General features: G+C 34.4%; 1 protein-coding gene across 1 annotated transcript in view; it reads right to left on the reverse strand.

Annotated features, from left to right (window-relative positions):
• The window catches only part of LOC149791136 (uncharacterized), a 142,703-nt gene that overhangs the window by 7,553 nt on the left and 121,351 nt on the right, over positions 1 to 13,799 (reverse strand). The window contains exons 9-10 of the mRNA XM_089973290.1: positions 4,301 to 4,467; positions 2,213 to 2,334 (exon numbers count right to left, since the gene is read on the reverse strand). Coding sequence (XP_089829416.1) covers positions 2,213 to 2,334; positions 4,301 to 4,467 — 289 coding nt within the window. The remainder of the gene's footprint in view (positions 1 to 2,212; positions 2,335 to 4,300; positions 4,468 to 13,799) is intronic.

Here is a 13,799-nt window from a genome sequence, read left to right on the forward strand (position 1 = left end):
TCCGAGCAAAGCCACTCATAATTTGGTGTCAAAACGTATAGGTAGATTCTAAGGAAAGGGAAAGCTTTAAAAAGGTCATTAAGGTTGCTCGATTTTTGCAGATTATTATGGCATCATAATTGTAATTATCTGTAGTATATATACTTAATAACTAGCATCGTTTAGTATGTAGAATTACCTGTGTAGTGTTTCATTTACATGCATATTTAAGAAATGGGCTTAAGCCTATGTAGAGAATTACGAGATGCAGGGCAGATTTATGTAGATTGTTAGCTTGTGGTCAGAATTACTTTTGTAATTTTTTATTATGTTACTTCGTAGTAAACCATTGCATTTATTAATGCATTATGTAGAATATACACCTGCTTGAATCTGACTTTGTAAAATGATTGAAGTATGTAAGATTAGTTACTATGGACATATGCATATATCAGAACATGGATATTTGAGTATTTATGTACTTTGTATGAGTGTAAGGTAAAGGAACGCATCTGATTATTGTGATATTGTTTAGTATAACGGCATTAGAAATGTGTATTGATGTGACGGAATTTACTGATATTTGTATAAGACGTAATTGGTACCGTGCTGTTTTATGACATTTGTTTTACCATAGAAGAACATATTGTAATCTCAATGTGAATTAATTCGTGACTGAAGAAATTTAATAGCAATTATCTGTTGATAGGCTGTATGTAGGGTGAGATGAGAAAACTAATGTAAAATACCGTACTATGTGTTTTCACAGGAAGCATTGTAGGGGACAGAGAACTTCCAGTTCAATCGAGTCCAAAGTATTCGATAGCTGGAGACAAAAGTGAGACTAGCCAAAACAGTCGAAGTCGACAGCAATGTAGTCAGGGAAGAAAAATGTTGAGGAGGACGAGGGGAAAGAATTGGGAGAAATAAGAGACAGAAAGGGTGAAATATCTGAGTAAAAATACGAGAGGAAGAAATCGATCTCACATTGCTAATCAAGTGATTCAATAGGCTATAAAAGGGGTGAGCGGAAGAAGTGTAATTGGAATTTGAGTCATTTCATTATTGAAGTGTTATTAAATTGTTATTAGCTGAATTTCAACATTTTTGTACATTTAACCATCTAGCCACCAGCATTGCTGAATGGGAACTAGGAGCTTTATATCTTTCACTAATTTAACTTGTAACAAAATAGAGCCTGTGTGGGAATTCTATAATAATTAAAATAACATATTGAGAGCATACCACCCCAAATATAACAATCTCCACACTCATAATCTTGAATACTGCCTGCAATGTACCATTACTATTGATGGGGTACACGAATATTGCATGAAATGTGCCATTACTATTGCTGGTGTCCATGAATTACAATATTACTTAATATTCACCAATGGAATCGTTGAGAAGCGTGATTATGCACAATGTTTATTTGTGCATTATAGTACCATACATAGGTGTCAAGGAAATCAGGGGTGGATATACAATGTTTTTTGTGCATTACAGTACCATACATAGGTCTGTCAAGGAAATCAAGGGTGGATATAGGTATGTCAAGGAAACCAAGGGTGGATATACAATGTTTATTTGTGCATTATAGTACCATACATAGGTGTGTCAAGGAAATCAAGGGTGGATATACAATGTTTATTTGTGCATTACAGTACCATACATAGGTCTGTCAAGGAAATCAAAGGTGGATATAGGTATGTCAAGGAAATCAAGGGTGGATATACAATGTTTATTTGTACATTACAGTACCATACTTAGGTCTGTCAAGGAAATCAAGGGTGGATATACAATGTTTATTTGTGCATTATAGTACCATACATAGGTCTGTCAAGGAAATCAAGGGTGGATATACAATGCTTATTTGTGCATTATAGTACCATACATAGGTCTGTCAAGGAAATCAAGGGTGGATATAGGTCTGTCAAGGAAATCAAGGGTGGATATACAATGTTTATTTGTGCATTACAGTACCATAGGTCTGTCAAGGAAATCAAGGGTGGATATATGTCTGTCAAGGAAATCAAGGGTGGATATACATTTAGCATAATATGGATAATGAAAGTAACATTTGTGTGAATAGCTATAATGGGTGATACAATGCATTTGTGTGAATAGCTATAATGGGTAATACAATGCTTTTGTGTGAATAGCTATAATGGGTGATACAATGCATTTGTGGATTCATCAACTGCAAGAAATGTACAATTTCAACTAAACTAACCTTGACATTTGATTCAACATAAGCTGTTGGCCTGGCAATAATGTTTAGCTGTCCCATGAGTAACAAAACATGTTCCTTGTTGCCATGCAATTCTTTGTATTCCTCTTTTGTCCAGATGGCATCTTCAATGACAAAGACATCATTATTAGATTAAACAAATTCATATTCACATACAAACAGTCTGAGATTATGAAGAAAAATAATTTCAAATAATATCAATCAAAATATATGGTTATAAGCACAAGGTATTCTACAAACGTCTCTACACACTGGGCTTGAAATGAATCAAGTCACACCTGTTTTGCCTTATTATGTCCATAAGAAGTACAGCCAATAACCTAAATCAGGATCTTTAACCTTAAAATCAGTGTTAGATCAGTACAGTCAATAAACTAAATCACTATCTTTTACCTTAAAATCAGTGTTAGATCAGTACAGTCAATAACCTAAATCAGGATCGTTTACCTTAAAATCAGTGTTAGATCAGTACAATCAATAACCTAAATCAGGATATTTTACCTTAAAATCAGTGTCAAGGCAGTACAGCCAATAACCTAAATCAGGATATTTTACCTTTAATTCAGTGTTAGAGCAGTACAGCCAGTAACCTAAATCAGGATCTTTTACCTTAAAATCAGTGTTAGATCAGTACAGCCAATAACCTAAATCAGGATCTTTTACCTTAAAATCAATGTTAGAGCAGTAGAGTCAATAACCTAAATCAGGATATTTTACCTTAAAATCAGTGTTAGAGCAGTATAGTCAATAACCTAAATCAGCATAGGTTACCTTAAAATCAGTGTTAGAGCAGTAGAGTCAATAACCTAAATCAGGATATTTTACCTTAAAATCAGTGTTAGAGCAGTAGAGTCAATAACCTAAATCAGGATATTTTACCTTAAAATCAGTGTTAGATCAATAGAGTCAATAATCTAAATCAGGATCTTTTACCTTAAAATCAGTGTTAGAGCAGTACATTCAAAACCCTAAATCAGGATCTAAAATCAGTGTTAGATCAGTACAGTCAATAACCTAAATCAAGAACTTTTGCCTTAAAATCAGTGTTAGAGCAGTACAGCCAACAACGTAAATCAAGATCTTTTACCATAAAATCGATGTAAGATCAGTACAGCCAATAACCTAAATCAGGATCTTGGACCTTAATTTGATGTCAGAATGCTGACCATCAACCTTTCCATTGGTTCCAGCTTATCTTAAATAAGATTCTTACCAATCTCCACTAACAATTATATCTTGATTTACAGCAGTCTTTTGGAAACGTGTGGGACTTTTGCATGATTATGGTTATGGTATATCATTTATGTACACTAGGAATGACATGTATAAAACAGAAGGACTGAATTATAATTTCTATATGGTTACCGTATACCTTTTATGTACACTAGGAACCACATGTATAAAATAGAAAGACACGATTATAATTTCTGCATGGTTACGGTATACCATTTATGTACACTAGGAACCACATGTATAAGACAGAAAGACACGATTATAATTTCTGTATGGTTACCATATACCATTTATGTACACTAGGAACTACATGTATAAAACAGAAGGACATAATTATATTTTCTATATGGTTATCGTACACCATTTATGTACACTAGGAACTACATGTATAAAACAGAAAGACACGATTATAATTTCTGCATGGTTACCATATACCATTTATGTACACTAGGAACCACATGTATCAAACAGAAAGATACAATAATTTATGTATGGTTACCATATACCATATATGTACACTAGGAACTACATGTATAAAGCAGAAAGACACAATTATAATTTCTGTATGGTTACCGTATACCATGTATGTACCCGAGGAACTACATGTATGAAACAGAAGGACACAATAATAATTTCTGTATGGTTACCATATACCACTTATGTACACTAGGAACCACATGCATAAAACATAAGAATATGATTATAATTTCTCTATTTCAGTCTTCAAAGGATGCAAACAAAAATTACATACAAAATTATGTGAGCTCAGCTTGTATTTAAATTACCATGAACTATAAAGAAAGAAAATATATAATAAAAAACAAGAAATTTGCAAACCAATGAGGTCAGGATACAGTATTCCATATTTCTTGAAGTCGGACACCTTGCCTGAAAGTTTTGGGTTATTTCTCATGACCTCCATGCCATCAGCATTGATAAGGGGTTTTAGGGCATCAATCATCCATTTTGGATCCAACACAATTTTGTCTTTCAATATGTCAATGCTGTGGATGGAAACAATACAAATGTACATGATATGAAGCTCCAAACTGTATGAACTCTTGTTTTTATTTCAGACTCAAGGAAAATATCTATTCATGTTTCAGTCTCAAGGAAAACAGTTCACCAAGTTTAAAACAAATCAAAACAATAAAGGCTTTAATAATAAAACATATTTGGGGCCCAGGGAATGCACTTTCAACAAGGAGTAGTCAAACAGAAAACCAACTTAGAATTTTGTATCATTTTAAATGGACTCTTTCAGTAAAAAGAGTACCATGGCATATATTTCCTTTTAAATGCTTTCCCTGGTGATATGGATGTTTCAATGGAAATGCCTTCAAGTTACAGACTCAAGGAAAACAATGATGCTTCAGACTTAGGAAAAATAGTCATTCCAGTTACAAGGAAGACAATCAGATTACAGTTTTAATGCAGACAATCAGATTACAGTTTTAATACAGACAATCAGATTACAGACATAATAAAGACAATCAGATTACAGTCTTAATAAAGACAATCAGATACAGACTTAATAAAGACAAACAGATTACAGACTTAATAAAGACAATCAGATTACAGTCTTAATAAAGACAATCATATTACAGATTTAATAAAGCCAATCAGATTACAGACTTAATGAAGACAATCAGATTGCAGACTTAATAAAGACAATCAGAGTACAGTCTTAATAAAGACAATGAGATTACAGCCTTTATAGAGCCAATCAGATTACAGTCTTAATACAGACAATCAGATTACAGACATAAAAAGACAATCAGATTACAGTCTTAATAAAGCCAATCAGATTACAGACTTAATGAAGACAATCAGATTGCAGACTTAATAAAGACAATCAGAGTACAGTCTTAATAAAGACAATGAGATTACAGCCTTTATAAAGCCAATCAGATTACAGTCTTAATACAGACAATCAGATTACAGACATAAAAAGACAATCAGATTACAGTCGTAATAAGGACAATCAGATTGCAGACTTAATAAAGACAATCAGAGTACAGTCTTAATAAAGACAACAAGATTACAGACATGATAAAGACAATCAGATAACAGCCTTAATAAAGGCAATCAGATTACAGACATAATACAGATAATCAGATTACAGTCTTAATAAAGACAATCAGATTACAGACATAATAAAGACAATCAGATTGCAGCCTTAAAAAAGACAATCAGATTACAGTCTTAATAAAGACAATCAGATTACATCCTTAATAAAGACAATCAGATTGCAGACTTAATAAAGACAATCAGATTGCAGACTTAATAAAGACAATCAGAGTACAGTCTTAATAAAGACAATCAGATTACAGACATGATAAAGACAATCAGATTACAGTCTTAATAAAGGCAATCAGATTACAGACATAATACAGATAATCAGATTACAGTCTTAATAAAGACAATCAGATTACAGCCTTAATAAACACAATCCGATTACAGTCTTAATAAAGACAATCAGATTACAGTCTTAATAAAGACAATCAAATTACAGACATAATAAAGACAGTCAGTTTACAGTCTTAATAAAGACAGTCAGATTAGACATAATACAGACAATCAGATTACAGTCTTAATAAAGACAATCAGAGTACAGACATAATAAAGACAATCAGATTACAGTCTTAATACAGACAATCAGATTACATACATAATACAGACAATCAGAGTACAGTCTAAAAAAAGACAATCAGATTACAGTCTTAATAAAGACAATCAGATTACAGTCTTAATAAAGACAATCAGATTACAGTCTTAATACAGACAATCAAATTACAGACATAATAAAGACAATCAGATTACAGTCTTATTAAAGACAATCAGATTACAGACCTAATAAAGACAATCAGATTACAGTCTAAAAAAGACAATCAGATTACAGTCTTAATAAAGACAATCATATTACAGTCTAAAAAAAGACAATCAGACTACAGTCTTAATAAAGACAATCAGATTGCAATCTTAATAAAGACAATCAGATTACAGTCTTAATAAAGACAATCAGATTACAGTCTTAATAAAGACAATCAGATTACAGACTTAATAAAGCCAATCAGCCTACAGACTTAATAAAGACAATCAGATTACAGACTTAATAAAGACAATCAGATTGCAGATTATCAGGTTCCAGACATAATAAAGACAACCAGATTACAGACTTAATAAAGACAATCAGATTTCAGATTATCAGTTTCCAGATATAATAAAGACAATCAGATTACAGACTTAATAAAGACAATCAGATTACAGATTATCAGGTTCCAGACTTAATAAAGACAATCAGATTACAGATTATCAGGTTCCAGACATAATAAAGACAATCATATTACAGATTATTAGGTAGGAGATTTAATAAAGACAATCAGATTACAGACTTAATAAAGGCAATCAGATTACAGACTTAATAAAGACAATCAGAATACAGGCTTAATAAAGACAATCAGGTTCCAGACTAAGATAAAAATGTAACGTTTTAGCCTCAAGGAAAAGGGTTAATCACTGCTTATTTATTTACATCGCCCAATGAACTTTAAAAAATACATCATGTATTCATCAATCGAGATAATATATCTCATACAAATATATAAGCAGCTATCCATCATAATAGTGTAATAGCTTGGGTCTATACCTACCATCAAAACACTCCATGAATTGGTCTATAATTACCAGCAAAATACTCCATGGGTTCGGGAAAGGTGGTGTCTATTACTACCAGTAAAATAATCTATGGCTCGATGATAGCAAGGATCAATAACTACTAGTACAATACTCCAAGGCTTGGTGATAGCTGGGGTTTATATCTACCAGTAAAATAATCCATGGGTTGATGATAGCTGGGGTCTATACCAGTACAAGAATCCTTGAGTTGGAGATAGATGGGGTCTATAACTACCTGCAAAATACTCTATGACTTGATGATAGCTGGGGTCTATTACTACCAGTAAAATAATCTATGGCTCAATGATAGTTGGGGTCTATAACTACCAGCAAAAAACTCCATGACTTGATGGTAGCTGGGGTCTATAACTACTGGTAAAATAATCAATGGGTTGGTGATAGTTGGGGTCTATAACTACCAGTAAAATAATCTATGGCTCAATGATAGCTGGGGTCTAAATCTACCAGTAAAATACTCCATGGGTTGGTGATAGATTGGGTCTATTACTACCAGTAAAATAATCTATGGCTCAATGATAGTTGGGGTCTTAATCTACCAGTAAAATACTCCATGGGTTGGTGATAGATTGGGTCTATTACTACAAGCAAAATAATCTATGCCTCAATTATAGGTGGGGTCTATAACTAGCAGTAAAATACTCCATGGGTTGGCGATAGATTGGGTCTATTACTACCAGTAAAATGATATATGGCTCAATTATAGGTGGGGTCTATAACTACCAGTAAAATACTCCATGGGTTGGTGATAGATTGGGTCTATTACTACCTGTAAAATAATCTATGGCTCAATTATAGGTGGGGTCTATAACTACCAGTAAAATACTCCATGACTTGGTAATAGATTGGGTCTATTACTACCTGTAAAATGATATATGGCTCAATTATAGGTGGGGTCTACAACTACCAGTAAAATACTCCATGGGTTGGTGATAGATTGGGTCTATTACTACCTGTAAAATAATCTATGGCTCAATTATAGGTGGGGTCTATAACTACCAGTAAAATACTCCATGACTTGGTGATAGATTGGGTCTATTACTACCAGTAAAATGATATATGGCTCAATTATAGGTGGGGTCTATAACTACCAGTAAAATACTCCATGGGTTGGTGACAGATTGGGTCTATTACTACCAGTAAAATGATATATGGCTCAATTATAGGTGGGGTCTATAACTACCAGTAAAATACTCCATGGGTTGGTGATAGATTGGGTCTATTACTACCAGTAAAATGATATATGGCTCAATTATGGGTGGGGTCTATAACTACCAGTAAAATACTCCATGGGTTGGTGATAGATTGGGTCTATTACTACCTGTAAAATAATCTATGGCTCAATTATAGGTGGGGTCTATAACTACCAGTAAAATACTCCATGACTTGGTGATAGATTGGGTCTATTACTACCAGTAAAATGCTCCATGGGTTGGTGATAGGTTGGGTCTATTACTACAAGTAAAGTAATCTATATGACTTGGTGATAGATTGGGTCTATTACTACCAGTAAAATACTCTATGGGTTGGTGATAGATTGGGTCTATTACTACCTGTAAAATAATCTATGGCTCAATTATAGGTGGGGTCTATAACTACCAGTAAAATACTCCATGGGTTGGTGATAGATTGGGTCTATTACTACCTGTAAAATAATCTATGGCTCAATTATAGGTGGGGTCTATAACTACCAGTAAAATACTCCATGACTTGGTAATAGATTGGGTCTATTACTACCAGTAAAATGATATATGGCTCAATTATAGGTGGGGTCTATAACTACCAGTAAAATACTCCATGGGTTGGTGATAGATTGGGTCTATTACTACCTGTAAAATAATCTATGGCTCAATTATAGGTGGGGTCTATAACTACCAGTAAAATACTCCATGACTTGGTAATAGATTGGGTCTATTACTACCAGTAAAATGATATATGGCTCAATTATAGGTGGGGTCTATAACTGCCAGTAAAATACTCCATGGGTTGGTGATAGATTGGGTCTATTACTACCAGTAAAATGATATATGGCTCAATTATTGTTGGGGTCTATAACTACCAGTAAAATACTCCATGGGTTGGTGATAGATTGGGTCTATTACTACCTGTAAAATAATCTATGGCTCAATTATAGGTGGGGTCTATAACTACCAGTAAAATACTCCATGACTTGGTGATAGATTGGGTCTATTACTACCAGTAAAATGATATATGGCTCAATTATAGGTGGGGTCTATAACTACCAGTAAAATACTCCATGGGTTGGTGATAGATTGGGTCTATTACTACCAGTAAAATAATTTATGGCTCAGTTATAGGTGGGGTCTATAACTACCAGTAAAATACTCCATGACTTGGTGATAGATTGGGTCTATTACTACCAGTAAAATGATATATGGCTCAATTATAGGTGGGGTCTATAACTACCAGTAAAATACTCCATGGGTTGGTGATAGATTGGGTCTATTACTACCAGTAAAATGATATATGGCTCAATTATGGGTGGGGTCTATAACTACCAGTAAAATACTCCATGGGTTGGTGATAGATTGGGTCTATTACTACCTGTAAAATAATCTATGGCTCAATTATAGGTGGGGTCTATAACTACCAGTAAAATACTCCATGGGTTGTTGATAGGTTGGGTCTATTACTACAAGTAAAGTAATCTATGGCTCAATGAAAGTTGGGGCCTATAACTACCAGTAAAATACTCCATGACTTGGTGATAGATTGGGTCTATTACTACCAGTAAAATACTCCATGGGTTGGTGATAGATTGGGTCTATTACTACAAGTAAAGTAATCTATGGCTCAATGATAGTTGGGGTCTATAACTACCAGTAAAATACTCCATGGGTTGGTGATAGATTGGGTCTATTACTACCAGTAAAATGATATATGGCTCAATTATAGGTGGGGTCTATAACTACCAGTAAAATACTCCATGGGTTGGTGATAGATTGGGTCTATTACTACCAGTAAAATGATATATGGCTCAATTATAGGTGGGGTCTATAACTACCAGTAAATTACTCCATGGGTTGGTGATAGATTGGGTCTATTACTACCAGTAAAATGATATATGGCTCAATTATGGGTGGGGTCTATAACTACCAGTAAAATACTCCATGGGTTGGTGATAGATTGGGTCTATTACTACCTGTAAAATAATCTATGGCTCAATTATAGGTGGGGTCTATAACTACCAGTAAAATACTCCATGACTTGGTGATAGATTGGGTCTATTACTACCAGCAAAATACTCCATGGGTTGGTGATAGGTTGGGTCTATTACTACAAGTAAAGTAATCTATGGCTCAATGAAAGTTTTGGTCTATAACTACCAGTAAAATACTCCATGGGTTGGTGATAGATTGGGTCTATTACTACCTGTAAAATAATCTATGGCTCAATTATAGGTGGGGTCTATAACTACCAGTAAAATACTCCATGACTTGGTGATAGATTGGGTCTATTACTACCGGTAAAATGATATATGGCTCAATTATAGTTGGGGTCTATAACTACCAGTAAAATACTCCATGGGTTGGTGATAGATTGGGTCTATTACTACCTGTGAAATAATCTATGGCTCAATTATAGGTGGGGTCTATAACTACCAGTAAAATACTCCATGACTTGGTAATATATTGGGTCTATTACTACCAGTAAAATGATATATGGCTCAATTATAGGTGGGGTCTATAACTACCAGTAAAATACTCCATGGGTTGGTGATAGATTGGGTCTATTACTACCAGTAAAATAATCTATGGCTCAGTTATAGGTGGGGTCTATAACTACCAGTAAAATACTCCATGACTTGGTGATAGATTGGGTCTATTACTACCAGTAAAATGATATATGGCTCAATTATAGGTGGGGTCTATAACTACCAGTAAAATACTCCATGGGTTGGTGATAGATTGGGTCTATTACTACCAGTAAAATGATATATGGCTCAATTATGGGTGGGGTCTATAACTACCAGTAAAATACTCCATGGGTTGGTGATAGATTGGGTCTATTACTACCTGTAAAATAATCTATGGCTCAATTATAGGTGGGGTCTATAACTACCAGTAAAATACTCCATGGGTTGTTGATAGGTTGGGTCTATTACTACAAGTAAAGTAATCTATGGCTCAATGAAAGTTGGGGCCTATAACTACCAGTAAAATACTCCATGACTTGGTGATAGATTGGGTCTATTACTACCAGTAAAATACGCCATGGGTTGGTGATAGATTGGGTATATTACTACAAGTAAAGTAATCTATGGCTCAGTGATAGTTGGGGTCTATAACTACCAGTAAAATACTCCATGGGTTGGTGATAGATTGGGTCTATTACTACCAGTAAAATGATATATGGCTCAGTTATAGGTGGGGTCTATAACTACCAGTAAAATACTCCATGGGTTGGTGATAGATTGGGTCTATTACTACCAGTAAAATAATCTATGGCTCAATTATAGGTGGGGTCTATAACTACCAGTAAAATACTCCATGGGTTGGTGATAGATTGGGTCTATAACTACCAGTAAAATACTCCTTGGGTTGTTGATAGGTTGGTTCTATTACTACAAGTAAAGTAATCTATGGCTCAATGAAAGTTGGGGCCTATAACTACCAGTAAAATACTCCATGACTTGGTGATAGATTGGGTCTATTACTACAAGTAAAGTAATCTATGGCTCAATGATAGTTGGGGTGTATAACTACCAGTAAAATACTCCATGGGTTGGTGATAGATTGGGTCTATTACTACCAGTAAAATAATCTATGGCTCAATTATAGGTGGGGTCTATAACTACCAGTAAAATACTCCATGGGTTGGTGATAGATTGGGTCTATAACTACCAGTAAAATACTCCATGGGTTGGTGATAGATTGGGTCTATTACTACCAGTAAAATACTGCATGGGTTGGTGATAGATTGGGTCTATTACTACCAGTAAAGTACTCCATGGGTTGGTGATAGATTGGGTCTATTACTACCAGTAAAATACTCCATGGGTTGGTGATAGATTGGGTCTATTACTACCAGTAAAATAATCTATGGCTCAATGATAGCTGGGGTCTATAACTACCGGTAAAAACATCAATGGTTTGGTGATAGTTGGGGTCCCGAACTACCAGTAAAACTCTCCACGGGTTCTGATAGCTGGCTTCTATGTTATTGTTGTTGTTCTAGGGTTAAATGACATTTTTCATCACAATATAGGCTATACAGGGCTTGAAATTAGCGGTATTCCGCTAGCCCGAGGTTAGTAGATTTCTGGTCGGACTAGTAACTTTCATAATGTTAATAGTCCGATGGGCTAGTAAGTTTCGGTTATCAACAGTCAGCGTTTGTTTTTTTGCCATTCCCTAATAAAGATTTGACTTGAGCAGATGTTGTATAGTATCAAAGCAATTACCATTGTAAACACAGTCATAAAATATTAGCATGAAAAGGTGAAGTCTATTTCTGCCTCGAAAATGTGCATTGGATGCCATCCAATTTTGTGTATTTCGCTTAAGAGTGCCAATTATGGTCCCGCCATTAACAACCGGACTTGGGTAATTGATCCTAATTAGTCTGATAATGAATTAAATGAAAAATGACGTGGCATTACTTTATTCAATCGACCACAGTGACAAACTACAAATGGATAAACCACACAAACGAACACGGTAAAAACTGTTCAAAGAAATTAGTTTGCATGTTTGTTTGAGTAATTGTTTTTTTGTTTAACTCGCTTGCCAAACACTCAAACAGTCGCAATCGGAAAATTGCATATTTTACATCTGCATCGAAATAATTAAAAGAATTAGATCGATTTATTACGATTACTTTATTAACACATCCTTTCCTTACAACTACTTCTTCTACGATGATAAGAATAGTTTTTATGTTTTTTTCCCTTACAAGAATGAACAAATAATTTGATACATGTGAAGATATCAAAGCAGAATGCCCTATATTTGTTGGGAATTAAAATCTCTGATCATGGGCATCTAAGATTTGAAAAGTTTCCACCTTGTTATTAATTTCAGCAATACACTGAGGTCCAATTAATTTGGAAAAATTACCAGACTTAAGCTATTAATGATGAGACGGTAATTGGAGCTGTTAAATACATCGTGACGAGTCAGATGGATTTGTTTAATGGGAACACACTGTTTCCAAGCTGAAACAAACATCATCTTCTGATGGCAATATTTTATAACAGTGTTTACAATAGCCACTGCTTTGATCCTGCATTACATCCGCAGAAGTCTTTATTAGGGAGAGGCCATTTAATTTTAGAGATGTTTAGGCAAAGGCACATGCTTTGAAACGTGTTTTTTGCTCTGACGTACTGATATAAAGGACACTGTGCCATTCCTTTTCTCACTTTAACTAATTCGCATCAGCTATACAGTACCATCTCGTATTTCAACACGAGGCACAATTCTCTCCTTATAAAACAGGCAAAATGTGGCGTTTTATAGAAAGTGTTTAGCCACCGGACAAAAAGCAAAAGTTGAATGAAAATGACGTGAATAACAGGAATAATTCTTATGATAGGGAAAAGCATAACCAAACGTTTCAGAAGACATGGACAAAAGAGAGGGAATGGATGAATTATGATGAGGAAAAAACGTTATGC

Source organism: Sinohyriopsis cumingii, chromosome 10 (assembly GCF_028554795.1).
Source record: "Sinohyriopsis cumingii isolate HCF-2022 chromosome 10, ASM2855479v2, whole genome shotgun sequence".
NCBI classification, from domain to species: Eukaryota; Metazoa; Mollusca; class Bivalvia; order Unionida; family Unionidae; genus Sinohyriopsis; species Sinohyriopsis cumingii.